We start from the raw sequence: 18,281 nt of genomic DNA on the forward strand, positions 1-18,281 counted from the left end.
ATTGTTATCCAGGCTATAAATTGCTCAATGTCTCAAGACTTATCCTTCTTCCTGAAAGAAATCATCTGTATTACTTAATTTATTTGAGCTTAAAACAACACTTTCTGCAACATAAATCGAAGATACAATAAAATCACATCCAGTAGTTCTGGAAGAAGGTTCAAAAACGAAGTTTTTCAAAATAAAAATGTACCCTTTATTCATCAGTTATAGAAGGACATTTTAATTTCTTGACATTTAATGAAATTCTGCTTTTTATCATCTTTCATTTCATAAACCAGGGTTCTGAAATCCTGGTTCTCCAGGTCAGGTGTGGCTACAGGTTTTCATTCCACAAGCTAAAGCAGCGTTTACTGGCCTAACTGGGCCACCTGAACAGCTTCTGCCAGCTCTTTGGGGTGGGTGCTGCTGCTTTAAAGAGACCTAAAGAACCTGCAAACACAGCAGACCACCAGGACCAGGACTGGACACCCTTGGCTCTGTTTAAGACTGTTTAAATTAAATATCATAAGAAGACGTTCTTGTTATAAAGTAGATTGTTACTGATTATCCTGGGATTTGTTTACTACCCCATTGGTATACCTTCTAAAAGCTTGTAACATCTACAGTATAGCTGAACTCAAAACGCATAGTAAGCTGTATAGGGTCTTAGGGAGCAGTGACCGACATCAATTAATGAACAAACAATAGACTTACAGTATTTAATGAACAAGTAAATGAAATAGCTTTACTTTAAATAATAAAGCAACACTATGACTTAATGACAACAGCTAAAATGCCTCCTTTAAGCTTTTTGTATTATCAGTTTACTTAAGCAATATCTGGAAACAGTTCAAGATTACCCAATAACTCTAGGTTTGGTGGGATGGGGAACTGTGCAGATTGTTTTATTAATTGCAATTGTTTTATTAATGCTGCGCTAGCGAGAAATATAGATATCAGGGTCACTGTACTGAACAGTTGACTGATGTTTAACATAAAGTGTGGTTTAAGTTTGGCTTGGTACTTTAAAATAGTTCAAGGTTGTAATTTGTTAGTTACATGTTATATAACCTTTCACGTTTCTTTATGTTTGAAAAAGTAATCTATAGCATTACTGGTGATATATTCAAGGAAGTAATTTAAATGATAAGAAGCATTTCTGCACTGATTTTCTTTAATCCTAAAGCTGTTCTCTTCAGTACTGTAATGCAGCCCACACAGTTAAACAACAGCATCTAACCATATATGGGTACAGTACAGTATATGGAAGGTACAGGTATAGCAGTTAAATGGGAACATTACAGGAACAATAGCAGTAAAAAACAAAAGGCGTATTAAGTGCCTTCTTTATACTTTGCAGTATTACATTAACATTTCAATTATCCATGTTTTTATGTAAAAAACAATTTACGTAAGATGTACTGTAATGCTATCACATACTGTATGTGACTTTGGAAATGAACAGATATGTGAAACTGAACTTTCTGTACAGCACAACATTCAGTTGACATCTTGAGATGAGCTCCCGCTAACCTGATGCCTGTGAAAGTAAATTATTTGCTGCAGAGTACATTTCATGCCTAGAAGACATCTCTAGAGCTGTGTCAATCTTTCATCCTCCTGATGAAAGCCTCTGTTGTGAACTCCTTCTTTGCCATCAGTGACTTCACAGTGGATACCATTTTCAGTAATTTGTCCTTGTTTTTCTTCTTCCTCTTTTTCTTCCTCTTCGTCAGAGATTGCTTTTCCTCTCCTAGGCAGGAATTGAAATAAATATGAGGTTTGAAACCTATTTGAGTTTCCTTGTTTTGTTTTCTTGTTCTTTTGGTGTCTATCAAACTGACACTCTATTAATGCCATCCATTTTCATAAAATGAATCTGATACAAGATAGAAAAAGAGATTATCATTACAATAGCTTTTGTTACATAATAAAAGTATATCTAAACTGAGAATTTAATTCATTAGAAGGAGGTTGATAACATTCTGTGCCCAGGGAAACCACAAGGGCAATGTTTAGTGTGGACAGGTAACCTGAAGTCTATTTGGCACTAAAACATCTTAAACAATGTCTCCCTGTACATACTGTACAAATATTTTTTCTGCATTATTTATCACTCATAGACTTGAGATATGCAATACATATTGTATGTAGCAGATAAGTCACATGGATTTTTTTACATGCCATATTTTTTTAAACAAAGGGTGTGTTTAACAGCTAACATGAACCTTAGACTAGTACTGGTTGTACTTTTTCACCCAAGTTTTTTTCTGAATTTTATCTACAAGTAGATTCTTATCAAGTAACAAATGGCTGGGTTTCTAACAGGGAGGTAGGAGGCCTTAATTTAAACCATTGTCAGTTTGTGAGAAGTGTACATTGCAGTAGAGTCGGTTTTTCCTTTAAATGGAACGGCACTTAAGTAAAATCATTTTTGTCAAGAGTGAAATCTGTAGTGCGAACGAACACATTTTTCTACCTGTAAGATATTTCTTGACACTATGATCTTTGAAGCCAAAGTGACTACTTCTTTTACAATCGAAATAAGACACATGCTAGAGAACACCAACTTGACAGCCATGAGTAAGGGGTAACCTCCATCAGCCAATGATTAAGCCTCGAACAAAATGCAATTATAATGCCTGAATGATGCTAACGTTTAATAATTACTTACCAACAATTCTCTTTTATTAATTCTGTTTAAAATATGTTTTTTTAAATGAAATTTGAAAAACACTGCAGGTTTGTAGATTTTCTTTAAAGAATCTACGTGAGCTAATGGGGAATGTTGGCATACAGGGTAACAGTGAGAAAACACACACTGAACGTTTAGGGAGGACATTTCACGGGGGACAGCTTGCCACCATTCGTTTCATTGACGCACAGCTTGATGCCTTGGATGGAACATCCAAAATTTGAGCACTGATGTAAGGAACAGTTCTTTCTGGACCCTATGCGGACGACACAGTCCGTCGGAGTGGGGAAACACTGGGGAAACGTCATGCAGGAATACGGGGCTGAAGACAGGGGGGCGTGTCCAAGGTGCGCTGGTGCACGGGGGAGGTGTGGCCGAGGCGAACAATCCAAAAGAGTAGTTCTTAGAGAGTATCCAAAACACAAGGGAAAGTCCAAAACCAGGAGATCCATCAGAACAAAGAATTAAAAACCACGAAGGCCGGGTCGGAACCGGCGGACGGGGAACAGGAACGGGAACGGGAACAGAGGTTAAAACCTTAACGGGACCAGGCGCTTCCAGCTCCCGGACTCGCACGATATGGAAATCAGATGCAGAGCCCGGATGAGCGTCAGCACCTGGCTTTAAAGGTGGGAAGGGAATGGGAAACAGGTGCAGAGAATAAAGTCTTGAGTGAAAGGGCTGGAGCACCCTTAAGGAGGGGGGACTATAATCGTGACAACTGATATCTCGGAGCAAAATTAGTGTCTTAGAAAGGCACAGAAAGAAAGGTACGGTATTTCACAAAACCAGTCTTCAAAGCAATGGTCAAGAATTCACACATTTATCATTAGCAGCATTGCTATAGGGAGAAGATAACACTGTGTAAGCAGAATAAAATGTTCTATAGTGAGAACTTAATGCTGTACAGGGAGACTAAAATTCTGTGTAAGTAGAAAACACGCCATATGTCAATGTGAACACATTTTTTTAGAATTTGATGACAAATAACTAAGGCCGAGGAAAATATATTATATATATCCTGCAAACAAAAAAGGCTTGATTAATTAATCTACAAGGACTGTGTCCTGGCTTCTGTAAAGTGGACCTGGTGTGAGTGTGTGTGTTTGTGTCTGTGTGTGTCCCCTGATGGACATCTCATCCAGGGCGTATCTTGCATTGCGCCCCAGTTGCTTGCTGGGATAGGCTCCAGCTCCCCTGGGACCCTGTACTGGCAGAGTAAGTAGAGTAGAAACTGGATGGGCAGATGGATGGTTTCTCTTCTTTGTGTTTAAAGTGCGTGGACATGGACGGCAGCACAGGCGAGACAAAAAGAGAAAGTGGCTACTTACCTTCGTTTTTGTATGGCTCCATGTATAATGAGTGCTAGGATGGCAACCATGACCAAACTGATGATCACCCCAAAGACGATGAGCCAGGGCTGTGTCGCAGGCTCAAGGGGAACCGCCAGCGTTGGAGGAATGCCAATAAACTGCAGGGTTTTATCAGTCAGTAAAAAGGCACTATTGATACGGTTCCTCGACATCCTAGGGAACGAAATTTGAGGTTTAGCACTCCATCACGTGAAGAAATCAGCTGTTTGAATGCAATAAATTACAGCTAAAGGCCTGGCAATACCTAAATCAGAACTGCACTTATGTTAAAGTAGTTATTAAACATGACCAACTATCAATTTAAGGAAAAAAGAAATGCTTTCATATGTAGCTGCTGCATAAATGTATACAATAAATTTAATACCTTTATTTACAGGGTGTACATACAGTATGTGTAGATCATGAACGTGGGATGGGATGAGTGCCGTCGAGTCGGCGACCCTATGGATTGTTCCCCTGTCACTATCCATAGAGTTTTCATGGAGCGATACGGAAGTAGATTGCCAGGCCTTTCTTCCGCGCAGATAGTGCGAGTGTTGTTGCCGTCGTCACGGTAACGAGATCCCCCGCCGCCAACACCGCCCCATACTGCTGCTGCCCAGTATGGGTTATTAGAGAACCTTGCGCCCGACATGGGCCACAAACCCACTACCCTGAGATAATGAGTCTCATGCTCTACCAGCAGAGGTAGTCGGGGCAATAGATCATGAACATATTGTAGCGTTGCAGGTTCTTTTCAGAACTAAAGAACAGTGGAGACGCGATTAACCAGCCAAAACACTGACTTTATTTGACAACCACACCAAAACCAAACACAGGATCTACACACACATGAGGAGACTGACGGAACACGTACACATAGTTAGGGTGGTAATTACCTAACAACACACTACACTTTTACAGGACTACACAGGGCACTCGAATTACTAGGACATTATTTACACAGGTAGGGTCAGCCGCTGGTCATCGTGCTGACCCTCATACTCTCCCCGGCTACCACTCCCAGCATGCCCCGCGGTACTACGAGCGCCTAGGGGCGCTTCCTCCTCACCACCAGGCGAGGGCGTTACACTGCCCCCACCTGAAGCGTCTGGCGTCTCGCCGACGTCGAACACCCCCCTCAGGCTGTACTCGTATTCGGCCAGCTGCTGCGGAACCCTGCGTGAGCGGCCGCTGCGCCGCGGTGACGGCTGGCGACCCACGGACGCCCCACTATCGGCCGGCTCCAGCCCCGGCTGCTCCTCTAGAGCCTCCCCACACGGCTCCTCCTCCCGGGCCCGGTAGGGGGCCAGGCGGTCTCGGTGCAGGACCACCACTCTCCCCCGTGTTTGCAACCGGACACGGTAGCAGACCTCGCCCACCACCCCGAGTACCTCAGCGGGCCCCTCCCACGACGGCGCCAGCTTAGGGCTGAGGCCTTTGCGGCGCCGCGGGTTGTACACCCAAACCGAGTCCCCGGGCTGGAAGGCAGGCCCCCTGCAGCGCAGGTCGTAGTACCGCTTCTGCCGGACCCCCGCCTGTGTCAGGTGGGTCCGTGCAAAGCTGTGCACCCGCTGCATCCGCTGCCGCAGGTCCCACTCGTAGTCCGGTCCAGCCGGCGGTGCCGACCCGTCTCCGGGCGGCGGGCCGAAGACCAGGTCCACCGGTGTTCGCATTTCCCGGCCCAGCATGAGCGAGGCCGGGGTGCACCCGGTGGATTCCTGGACCGCGGTCCTGTACGCCCAGAGCGCAAGGGGGAGGTGGCGGTCCCAGTCCCGTTGGTGCCGGGACACCAGGGTGGCCAGCTGGGTGGCGAGCGTCCGATTAAACCGCTCCACCAACCCGTCGCTCTGGGGATGCAGCGGTGTGGTCCGCGTCTTAGTGATCCCCAGGCGCTGGCACACTCTGGCGAAGACCTGGGACTCGAAGTTACGCCCCTGGTCACTGTGTAACTCCTCCGGCACCCCCAGCCTGACAAACATCCCCTCCAGCAGTGCATCGGCCACCGTGGGGGCACTCTGGTCCGGGAGGGCGTAGGCCTCCGGCCACTTCGTAAAATAATCCATGGCCACCAAGACGTAGCGGTTCCCGGCCTCAGTGCGCGGAAACGGGCCCAAAACGTCCACTCCCACCCGCTCCATAGGAGCCCCCACCTGGTGTTGTTGGAGGGGGGCCCGGGAGCGCTCGGGGGGGCCCTTCTGTGCCACGCACACCGCACACGTTCGGCAGTACCGCTCCACGTCCCGGTGGCAAAGACCCCAATAAAAATGGCCTCGGAGACGCTGCAGGGTTTTTTTACCGCCGAAGTGCCCCACGCCCGGCTGGCCGTGCACCGCTCGGAGCACCGCCCCGCGGAGCGACCGAGGCACCACCAGCTGCCACCGTACCTCGCCACTGGAGGGTACCCGCCACCCCCGGCGCAGCACCCCGTCCTTTACCTCCAAGGCCTCCCACAGGGCGCAGAGGGCCTTGACGGACTTTGGGTGCGGGGCGAGCTCCTCTCGCGTAGGCCGCACTCCTGCTGCCCTCCAGCGGAGCACCGGCCCCACGTCAGGATCAGCTGCCTGACGCTGCGCCAGGTCTGGCAGGCCCACCCCCAGCGGCCCCTCCCGGGCCGTGGCCGCGGTGCTCACCCCCGCCACGGGGCGGACAGCCCCCTCACGCTGCTCCCGCCGGGCGCAGTGGTGGCAGTCCGCGGCCTCGCAGGGGCGCCGCGAGAGAGCGTCGGCATTGAGATGGCGAGACCCCGCACGGTGCACGACAGTGAAGTCGTACTCCTGCAGGATCTCTATCCATCGCGCCATCTGCCCCTCCGGCTCCTTAAAGTGGAGCAGCCAGGTGAGGGACGCATGGTCGGTCCTCAGCCGGAACCGGGTCCCGAACAGGTACGGCCTGAAGTGGTGGACCGCCGCCATCACCGCTAGCAGCTCGCGACGGGTCACGCAGTAGTTCCGCTCAGGCCTAGTCAAAGCCCGACTATAGTAGGCCACTACGCGCTCCCCATCCGGCCCCTCCTGCGCCAACACCGCGCCCACCCCCGAGTCACTCGCGTCGGTATCGAGAACATACGGCAACCGCGGGTCGGGGTAGGCCAGCACGGGGGCCCCCACCAGAGCTTCACGCAACCGGCCGAAGGCAGTCTCACAGCCCGAGTCCCAGTCAAAACGGCGGCCCTTGTCGGTGAGGCGGTGCAGCGGGGCAGCGATGCTGGCAAAATCCCGGACGAACCTCCGGTAGTATGAGGCCAACCCCAGAAAGCTGCGCAGCTCCGCGACGGTGCGTGGAGTCGGCCAGCCCCTCACTGCGGCGACCTTACCTGGGTCCGTAGCCACCCCTCGCGGTCCAACAACATGTCCCAGGAAGGTCACCTCCCGCCGCAGGAGCTCGCACTTGCGGGGGTTGAGCCTCAGGCCAGCACGGCGGATGCAGGCCAGCACCGCCTGGAGGTTCGTCAAGGCCTGATCGAAACTCCGGGCATGGACCAGCAGATCGTCCAGATACAACACACACTGGTTCCGCGGGACCGATGCCAGCACCCTCTCCATCAGCCTCTCGAACGTCGCCGGGGCATTGCACAGGCCAAAAGGCATGACAGTAAACTGCCAGAGGCCCTGGCCGATGGAAAAGGCCGTCTTCGGGCGAGCATCGGGAGCAAGCGGTACCTGCCAGTAGCCGCAGCGGAGGTCCAGGGAGCTGAACCAGGTCGACCCGGTGATGTAGTCCAGGGCGTCATCTATCCTCGGCAGGGGGTAGGAATCTTTCCGGGTGACCTCGTTCAGCTTGCGATAGTTGACGCAGAACCTCCACGAGCCGTCTTTTTTTTTGACCAGTACGGCTGGCGCCGACCACGGGCTCGCGGAGGGCTCAATCACCCCCGCTGCGGCCATCTCCCGGATCTTTTCCTCGGCGGCAGTCCGCTTGGCATGAATCATGCGTCCCGGTGGGATGCGGATGGGCCGAGCGTCGCCGGTGTTGATCTCGTGTTGGACCAGGGCAGTGCGGGTGCAGTCCTCATCTCTCGCCGCAAAGAGGTCTTCGTTCTGGGCGAGTAGCTCCTGGAGCCGCTGCCGCTGGTCCTGATCGAGGCCTTCGCAGCTCCGCTGGAAGAGGTCCTCCACGGCGCGCCTCGCTTCCACGCAACGCTCGGCCCCCGCCGCCGCCGCCTTGTCTGGCCCCTCGGCTGACTCGGGAGCAGGATCCGGCACGCTCGCTCCCCGGCTCACAGGCCTGGTCTGCCCCGGCGACTGACGCCGCCGCCGCCGCCGCCGCCTCTTGTTCCCCCGGCTCCGGCAAGCCCGCGTCCCTCGGCCTTCGCCGGGCCTGCCCTCCACCAGGTGCAGTCGCTCCCCCTGCCACACCAACTCCTGCCGGTCCAAGTCCAAACTGGCCCCCACTCGCTGCAGCAGGTCCAGCCCCAGAATACAGTCCTCCTGGATGGGTGCGAGGTAGCAGGGGTGGCGCACCGTCGCTGCACCCAGACGGAAGGCAAGCACCTGTTTCCCCCGGACTGCAGCGAGCTGTCCCGTCACGGTCCTTAGCCGCAGGCTGGAGGCCTCCCATCCTGGGGGGTTGGTGCCCTCGGTGTCGGGGAGGACGCCCGGTCGGAGTAGGGTCACCGAAGAACCGGTGTCGAGTAGGGCCAGGCAGGGTTGGTCCTCGATTCGGCATTGGAGGTACAGGCCTCGGCTACAGCCGACTCGCCCCACGGTGGCGTGAGGGGCACCGGTTTTTACAGCGCTCTCCGGAGCGGGGGTTGAGGTGTTCAAGGGCGGCCTTCCCCGCGCTGAGCCGCCCCGTTCCCGTTTCCCGACGCCGATCGGGGAGGACGAGGCTCGGGTGCCCGGCAGAACCGGGCTCGGTGTCCTCTTCTTCCCGCAGCGGTCGCAAATCAGCGTGCGGGGCTGTTCCGCGGGGGTCGCTGCCCGGGCTGGCTCCTCTTCCCCCTCGCTGGATTCCTCCGTCGCCGTCTCGGTCAGCCGGCAGGGCGCACTGCGTCTGGTGGCGCTCCCAGCCACCCCGAACACCGCCTCAGCCCGTGTAGCAAGGGCCAAGGCCTGCTCCAGCGATGTTGGCGCGGCCAGCTGCACGTGGCGCCGCAGCTCCTCTGGTGAGAGGGCCTTGAGAAAGGCCTGGAGAGCCATCTCCTGCTGCGCCTCCCGGGGGAAAGTTGGGTATCCTCGGCGGGCAAGGAACATGACATCCGCGGCGACCGGGCCCAGTCGCTCCCCTGGTCGGCGCCGCCGCAGGGCCAGCCTCTCCCGCATCAAGTCCGGCGCCTCCTCTACACCGAAGCGCAGCTGGAGGGCTGCCGCCAGCGCCGCGTAGTCGCCTCTGTCTTCCTCCGGGACGTCCAGGAGCACCTGGCAGGCCGCTCCTTCCAGCGCCGCCGCCAGGTGGCCGGCCATCTCCGCCCGGCTCCAGCCATTCGTCCGGGCCGCGAGCTGGAACTGCGCCTCATAGGTTTCCCAAGGCGCTTCACCATCGTAGCGACCTGGTCGCACCCGCGCCGATGGGTGTGGGAATCGCTGATCGGCTCCGGCAGGGAGGGCATCTTCTCTCCGGGGCAGCCGCCCCAATTCTACTGGCGGGGCCACTACTGGGTAGCCCTGGTAAGGGCTGTGGCCACCTGTCGCACCCAGGAGTTGCTCAGGCTCCCTATGTGTGCTGCCGATGGGTTCTGCGTCTGTCAGCGTCAGCCGGCGCTTAACAGAGTCGGGTAATGTCTGCCACGAGTTGCTCATTCTGCCCGCTTCTGACACCAATGTAGCGTTGCAGGTTCTTTTCAGAACTAAAGAACAGTGGAGACGCGATTAACCAGCCAAAACACTGACTTTATTTGACAACCACACCAAAACCAAACACAGGATCTACACACACATGAGGAGACTGACGGAACACGTACACATAGTTAGGGTGGTAATTACCTAACAACACACTACACTTTTACAGGACTACACAGGGCACTCGAATTACTAGGACATTATTTACACAGGTAGGGTCAGCCGCTGGTCATCGTGCTGACCCTCATACTCTCCCCGGCTACCACTCCCAGCATGCCCCGCGGTACTACGAGCGCCTAGGGGCGCTTCCTCCTCACCACCAGGCGAGGGCGTTACAATATCACAACACAAAATCAATTCTATCCTCAGCCGTTAGTTCAGATAAACAGGCAGGTGTGGACTATGAAGACGGGCCTGACAAAATATTGGCATGAAAAATGCACTTTCGTGGGCATTCATGGGCTTTGCAGCAGCTGGCTCACCACCGTGTTTGTCCCCCCACCAACTGCAGCACAAACTCGGCTCTTGTCAGGTCAGATATATTAGCTTTCCCTGCTGTTTGTACACTCTCAGCAGTTTTGCCTCCTGGTCTTGTTTTATATTATGGTAAATCATAATCATAAAACAAATAATCTGTGACTTTTGTTCAGGATGATAATGTGGAGGATGTTTTAGTTATTAATACAATAGTCTGCAGCTCTTTTAAGGGCAATCAGGTTGCTTCTAGATGTGGCCAGAAGGAGGCGCTCTTCCCTCTGGGACAGAAATTCCAAACCTAATTCCTAACCTAACACGATCCTGTAACACCATGTTTTGGAGCAGTCCAGACTTTGGACACTGAAGATACTACTAGAAGTCAAAATGGTAGTGATATTATCAGGCCTGATTAACCCAGCCCTTGCCCCTTAATTTGTACAAGTGATTGTTAATTGAACCCAGAGGATTATAGGATGTGATTTACCATCAATCAGTGAGATTCACACCCTCCGCTGTCGTAATAAAGCCCAATCGATCATTCAGGATCCCAACCATCCCGGCCACAAACTGTTCTCCCCCCTGCCCTCTGGCAAGCATTACCGCACTATTAAAGCACGGACCACTAGACTCAAGAACAGCTTCTACCCTACTGCAGTGCACATTCTTAACAGCTAACTGCAATGCCCCAGACTCAATGCACTTCTGCACTATGTACTTTTTGCATGGTTTACCATGTTTTTTATTTCTGCATATTTATTGTTTTGTTGATATTATTTATTATGTTTGTAATGTACTGCCTACATTGTGTGGTGTTGTCTGCTGTACTGTGTAAGTCCCAAGAGATCACCTTAAATAAGAATTCCAAAGAACAGCACATGTACATATGGCAGTAAACTCCTCTACTCTCTACTCTCAAGGAGTTTTAAGTTGAATACAGTACTATGTATAGCAACCTTATATCATTAGAATAGATTTTATTATACAACTATGCCAAACACTGGATTTGTCTAAGAAAAGTTATGATTCAGAGATATTTTCATTTAACTTCTCAAAGCATATACAGTAAATCCTGTCTATATTAATATTGTCTATATTAATATTATCTTCAAAACATTTGAGTTCGTAAGGTTAAAAAATGAATAACAATAAATTGTATCTGCTGTTTATGTTTAAAATTTATTTAATCCCTTATTTAAAGGGCAAGTCCATGTTGAACAAATTCTCATCTACAACATGGAGACTCAGGTAGTGAACAATGTGATATAAAACCCTTGCGCAAATTTACATCAGCAGCATCTCAGCAGGGGTTTGAACTCATAAACTTCAGGTCTGGTGTGCAGAGCGTTAACCACTATATTACTAATTAAATGGGAACAATGCCTAGACTAAGGGTATTTCATTTATACAATAATTCTGTTGTGCCAAAGCTTAATCCTGTGAAGAAAGAGCCTATTTATGCAGCATTAACATTTTAATATAAAACAACTCAAAATGGTTTTGTCTAACTTTTGTAGGCAAGTTTGCCTTGAGGCTTTTGTTTACAGACTTACAGAAGAGCTATGAAAACGTTATATAACCTCATATTTTTATCAGAAGCTGGCACATACATGTTTTAGAGAAGGTCAGCCCAGGTTCAAATGGGAGAAATTGAAAACCAATGACTAATACCTACAACTACAGTATTTCTTCACAAGCCTCACTACAGATAGAAGGAAGAGCAGAGCAAATACAGAACTGTTAAAAACCAGGTTGTCATGAGACCCAGCGCAAAGTATGTAGAGTTTTGTTTAATTCAAAACTGTTCATATAAATTTTTGATTAAATTATCTTTAAAAATGATTTGATTTGCAAGCATTTTTTTTATTTCATAACAAACAAACACTGAAATTAAACACTTCTAAAAGGTCATCATAAAAATGACTAATTTTTTCAAGTGGCATCATATAACTCATTTCCAGGACAATAGAGATCATTTACTGTACCTCACAGCATGTTCCACATCCCTGCTGGGGATGAGCTTTGACGTATTGTCAGGGTCCATTATCACGAACCAAAAAGAGACTCGGGGAGTTTCTTTACAGACAATGACACTTGAAACACTGAAAACCCAGAAAAAGAAATCATACAGTGAGAAACCTCCTTTAAATCACGCCCAACTAGTAGATTAACGAGAACAAAACTAAGTGTATGAAGTTAAACCTTATTCACTCAACACTAAGTATGGGGGGCCTAACACTGGTTCTAAACAGGGAACCCTTCTGGGTGGTGTTTGCACGTTCTTCCCATATTCATGTGGGTTTTTACAAGGTACTCTGATTTCCTGCCACCTTCTTAAGACATGCTGTTTATGTTAGTCTATGTCTCCAAATTGTCCCTGGGCTGGTGTCAAATGTGCGATCCTCTGTCTCCAGGAGAGGTTTTGTTTTAATTCACTGCGGCCCTTTTTTCTAGGATGAAGCAGTTAAGGATTATGGATGGAAGGAGTAAGAGCATTTAAATTGCTACTTCATACAGTAATTGCATTTATTACATAATTTCATTACGAATAATTTTATTTGTATATACAGTGTCTAAAGAACCCTGTCAAATGTGCCAGATAAAGCTTTTTTGTATTATTTATTATTGGCAATATAAACCCTAATACCCTTTAAAACTCTGTAACTTTGGATTTTAATTAAACAATTAGTATATCAGAGCATTTAAAATGTCTTCAGCTGCCATAAACAAATACACTTTTTTTATAATTTGTGAATTCTATCTCCACTGTCCCCAGAATCTAGGGCAAATCGACACTGTGGTTGTACCTCAAGTCAACATGGAACTGTTCCATGTGATTTGCCCTGTCTTCTGTCCCTGAGTGGTAGATGCCATTTGGAAAGCACAGAAAAATCAATGAAGAAACTGAAAATGTAATATGCAGACAAATGAAACACAAATAAACAGACTGAAATCCATCCCTGTTGTTCACAGTTCCTCTACTTCCTCTGACTCAACTATCAAATAGTGCTTCTATAAAATCAAACATATTGGAAAACGCCTTTTATTTGACTGAGTGGTGTTATCAGGTTAAACAAATATTATGAGGTGCATTACCCTTTCTGTGGAGTAAATGTGAAAACAGGAGTTAGCATCTTTGCCTCATCCTTTAAGGTGCAGTAACATTGCGGCATTCAGGCAAGCCAGCTTACAAAATCAAGAATTGTTATGTGGAGATTTAAATGATCTATATCTCTCTTGTTCTTTTGTATTGTCTAGCTCATTCATTTTTTTAATCCATCCATCCACCCATTGTCTAACAACTTTATCCAACACAGGCTCATGAGGGAGCTGGAGCCTATCCCAGCAAGCAACAGGCACATACTGTAACATGATTCACCCTGAACAGGACACCAGTCCATCGCAGGGCAGGCACAGTCACACCAGGGCTTAATTTCCCAAATGCCAACTAACCTAACAGTATGTCTTTGGACAGTGGCAAGAAACCAGAGCACCTGGAGGAAATCTATGCAAACCCAGTGAGAACATGCAACCTCCACACAAATAGCACCCCAAATAGGCTGCAATGCTAACCACCGCATCATCGTGCTACCTTTGTTTTTTTTTCAGTAGCTCATCAATTCAAAAAGTTTATTGAGCTACGAGAGATAATAGGAAATAAAGAGAAAAGATTAGAAAGAAATCTGAAAACTGTAAGGTACTTTGCTTACTTGAAAGTTTCTTTGTTGAAGTATCTCCTCATCGCAAATGCAAGAGTTGCTCTGAATAAGAACAGTTCACTTTCATTCCATTCATACTGTGAAAAAATACTTCAGCTGTGAATGATGTACACATTTGTCAGCTACAGTAATTTATTTGCAGTTTGATTAAAAAAAATGTTCATGGCAGGCAAACCACCTACTTCCTGACTCTATTCTACTTAAAAGCATTAAACTCTTTGCCATAGACACGGTCCCATAAACACAAAACTCCATTCAGACTTCCATTCATACTCACTAATACTACTTTATTTTTTCATTCAGTGCCCAGGAGCTCCAGCTGAACTAGCTGTCCTAATACACAACTAACAACACTGGCAATAACTATTTTATTTTAAAACACTTACTGCATTTTTCCCAAGAGCTGTTTTGATACTAAGTCGCACTTTGTAGGCATCTAGTCCATCTAAAGAAAGAAACACTATTTTATGCAAACATATGTACAGAACATTTTCACGCTTTTCAAGGATATTTCAAAACACAAAGGTGAATGAGCATCCATACGTATGGTTTGATTTTAAAAACTGGTCCAGGGTAGCTGTATGCTTTTTCATTTCATTATCTTAAGTTGTACACTGTACTGAAGTGGTGTTCTGCAGGCTTTCTTAAAGAGAATTGCCTTTTCAAAGGATTCTGTTACATAGATCTCCCAGGATAAAGTGACATTGAACCAAATTAACATTTATTTATCATCAGTTTTCTTATCCCAAAACCTTTTGTGTAAAAAAGTACTGGAAAAAATCACATTAAACCAAATATGTTTTCTTAAATAATTCTTCAATACATTCAATAAATGTTTAACTATGTTCTTTGTAAAATGAATACATTTATACATCATTTTTTACTTCAGCATCAACTTAGGAGGCCCAGAAACTGGAAAAACCTTATTAAAAACTAGTTTCCCATGACTGGCAAGAACATTAAAAAGAACACGATACCACCAAAAATGTCAATTGTAATGTATTTCCTTTTAGAAGATGATACAGATTTACTTACTGGGTTCACACTCAGCCACTGCAAGAGCTGGCATTAGGATCAACAAAACCAAGAGTCCCGCTAGCATCCTTCCCAAGTGTGAAAAGAAGAGGACAAAATATCCAAGGCAATGTTAAGTTCACTGTGGCCAAGGATTAGAACAGTGTGGGATCGAAAATATAAAAGGGGAGGTTTAGAAAGGGTTTAATTATTAACCCAGGCTCATACAACCGTGACTGAGACATGGCAATGCAAACTCTGAATATGTGCAAACAGGCTTCTGATGTGCTAATTTTCCCTAGAAGGGCGTGTTTAATTAGATTTGAAAAACGTGCATTTATAGAAAGAAAAAAAAGGATATGTTTGCCTGTGCAGAAGCAAGGGCTGATAAGATTGACTGGGATAGACAGATTATCTGGTAAACACACAAGTTGAAGCAATCTGTTTTTATTCAGAACAATATGATACCCTGAAGATATTAGAGTTTCCAGCATATTTTGCAGCTTACAGTATGTCCCCCTAACACGAAGGCTTTACTTTTATCTTGTTGATTGTAACAAAGTCACTCAAAATACATTTAGGCATATTGTGTTGAATACTGAGAATTGATTCCACTAATACAGAAAAAAACAAAAGGACTGCCCATCAGGTGATCTGTTGATCCCTACTTCTTCCACACTTTGGTAAATTGATCTTGTGTTCTGTTTCCTCATCAAGCATGTAAAGCGTATAATCCTTTCACACCGACCTTAAATGTATTTATTTTAAACAAATACTGTATCTTTGCTGTGTTTTCATGTAATGCCAGTATCATGCATTAACTGATTAAACTTTAACTTTTCTGTAACCTTGGGACCTTGCTATAACTGTTAAACCTGTTTCATGTAATGACAACAGAATTTAAATCACATTCCATTTGTCTTGTCATGTGTTTAACTTTGTACACTTAGTTCTTGTTACTCTACTAGTTGGTTGTGATTTAAAGAAGAGGCAATCTTAACTAACTAAACTAGCCTGAAAATCAGTGTCCTGTGGTACTATTAATTCCTTACCAGGCCTGGATATTAACTCTTTCTTTTGCTGAGAGTTCATTTCTTCAGCCTCATTTCAGCTTTTGTAAATCTGGCAATCAGTATAAAGGTAACAGTGAAATGAAAGTTTAAAATACAGCCTCCTTGTTGGACATATACAGTCACAGACAAACTAAAAAAGTGATGCAAAGAATTAAATGTTGTACCCATCGCTTTTTACCAACCTCCTAAATTATCTAATACACATTATATCCTTTATGCATGTAGTAAGTGTATGTTTTATTCTGTTTACCAGTTCCAAAGTAAAAAATGGAAACAAACATACCAAAATACAACTATAGTAGCCTGTACTGTTTATTATAAACTTGAAAAAATGAATCCATATAAATATGTACAGAACTACAATAATTTTAATGCATTATACTTTAATTGCAATTCAGCATGACAGACAACTGTCACTTTATTTTAATACCCTTTCCTTTTTCCTGTGATGCTTTGCTATTTTGTGTTGCTATGTTCCTTGTCTTATTCTATTTTTTTTAAAGTTACAAATCTTATCAAAGTCCAACATTTACACAAAAAGGATTAAAAGAAATGGGAGCTCTCTTTCTTAACAGCAATGTCCCCTTATTCTAAAGAATACATTAAGATTTTTTTTTTAATTGGAAGACCCAAATCAAATGTTTTATGCTTAATTTTGTTCCTGGTGCACCATATTTCAATAAGACAAATCAGGTTTCTATTACATCAAATTGCAAGAGGTCTGGAGATGTACTGGACATTTTGGCTAGACTAAGATATTTCATCAAGCAAGCACAAGACAGGTATTTCTCAGAAAGACAATTGTTGTGGAACCAATCCTTAATAATAATAATTATCATAATGCAAGATAAATTACTTGAGTGATACGCCTTCTTTTGTTTGGTTTGTAATACTTTGAGTAAGTATTGCAGTAAAATTTGCTTAGTGAAATGTAAATGAGAATGTTATTGGAGTGTGGTAGGGGCAAGTAAACCATAATTGAATTATAAAGACCAAGAATTTAATTGTAATCAAATGAAATAAGGAAGCACAAGACATTACTTCCTGTAAGGACATTAGAGGAAAGAAGCTAGGCGAGTTTACTCAGAAGATAATTGGGTTAATTTAGCAAATTAATTACTTTATATCATAGTTTTTGTGTCTTTCCTGTAGGAAACAGATTGTATAACAGTCAGCATACACGATTAGTTTAACATTGGTATGATTTAGAGATGGAGATAGAGTACTCTGTTAGTCAGTGTCACTAAGTTCCCTCCATGTTTAAGACAAAACATTGAGAAGTTAAGTGCAAGAGTTTTTTTTGTACCAAGCTATTGTTTATTTTACAATGCATCATAGTTTTTATTAGAACAATTCCATTAGAACTAATAACATATATTGATCTCAAAGCTAATGTTACGTCAGGTCTATGTTATGGACATTATCGCCTAACGAATGACATACTGTTTTTTTATTAGGATTCCTTAAATGTATATACTGTATAATATGTCTATGGGAGAACAGATGCCCTTACTTGGAACAGATTTTTTTGCAATTGTAACTAAAGCAATATTCTTTCTAAATCAACATTTTATTATTTATTCCTAAAACGTAGTTCAAGAAAACAAAGATCTACAAAGATCTGCTGAACTACTGACATGCTGACTGGGTGAACAAATATTCAGATTCTAGTGGAGTCCCAAAAGCTTTCTTATATTGTTTTTTGAACGCTTAATAAATTGTCCCTTTCTATTTTCAGCACTGAACCGACTTAATTTCTCTCAGGGTCTGGCTCCTCTTGCACTATATTTCTTCTTCAACCTCCTGAGCCACCGAGAACCCCAAACTGACCATTTCTGTGCTCAATAATACAGCTTTGTGAGGCAGCTCATTTACTGGCAGTAATTCATCACCTAGCACTCGTTCAGTCAAAATGGCGGTATAACCCACTCCACTTCATGAGGAGTACTTAATGTATTCAATTAATCAAATCACACAGCAATACCACAGTCAAGATTTCACTGCAGCAAAAAGTCTATGTAACACATATGGGCACCATCGGTTATTCAAGCCAGCTTAACAGAGCAGTGACATCACCACCCTTCCCTGTGAATAGCAGGGACCACAGCCACCAGGGTGAGGAGAAGTTTCCCTTTAGCTCAAGTGGCTGGGTGCCTGTTGAGTGACACCAGAAGCCTGGGTTCAAGTGCCTG

General features: G+C 45.8%; 1 protein-coding gene and 1 pseudogene across 1 annotated transcript; one reads left to right on the forward strand and one right to left on the reverse strand.

Moving 5' to 3' along the window:
- Window positions 1–172: 172 nt before the first annotated feature.
- cltrn (collectrin, amino acid transport regulator) lies at window positions 173–15,280 on the reverse strand. The gene is made up of 6 exons (XM_088914358.1): window positions 15,038–15,280; window positions 14,389–14,447; window positions 13,994–14,079; window positions 12,269–12,385; window positions 4,009–4,203; window positions 173–1,735 (listed from the first exon to the last, which is right to left on the reverse strand). Exons 1-6 carry the CDS (start codon window positions 15,102–15,104, stop codon window positions 1,576–1,578), a joined length of 684 nt encoding a protein of 227 aa, XP_088770484.1. The 5' UTR covers window positions 15,105–15,280; the 3' UTR covers window positions 173–1,575.
- On the forward strand, window positions 6,296–7,956 carry LOC148835872 (uncharacterized; annotated as a pseudogene).
- Window positions 15,281–18,281: the final 3,001 nt, after the last annotated feature.

This window comes from Atractosteus spatula, chromosome 4 (assembly GCF_055471065.1).
Source record: "Atractosteus spatula isolate fAtrSpa1 chromosome 4, fAtrSpa1.hap1, whole genome shotgun sequence".
NCBI lineage: Eukaryota > Metazoa > Chordata > Actinopteri > Semionotiformes > Lepisosteidae > Atractosteus > Atractosteus spatula.

Bases quoted from the DNA above. Each gene is read 5' to 3' on its own strand.
- cltrn (XM_088914358.1), bottom strand. From the start codon at position 15,104: ATGCTAGCGGGACTCTTGGTTTTGTTGATCCTAATGCCAGCTCTTGCA. The intron at 14,080-14,388 runs GTAAGTGTTTTA...ATTTTTTCACAG, and splicing joins CAGCTCTTGGGAAAAATGCA to TATGAATGGAATGAAAGTGA. The intron at 4,204-12,268 runs GTACAGTAAATG...TTCGTTCCCTAG, and splicing joins GATGTGGAACATGCTGTGAG to GATGTCGAGGAACCGTATCA.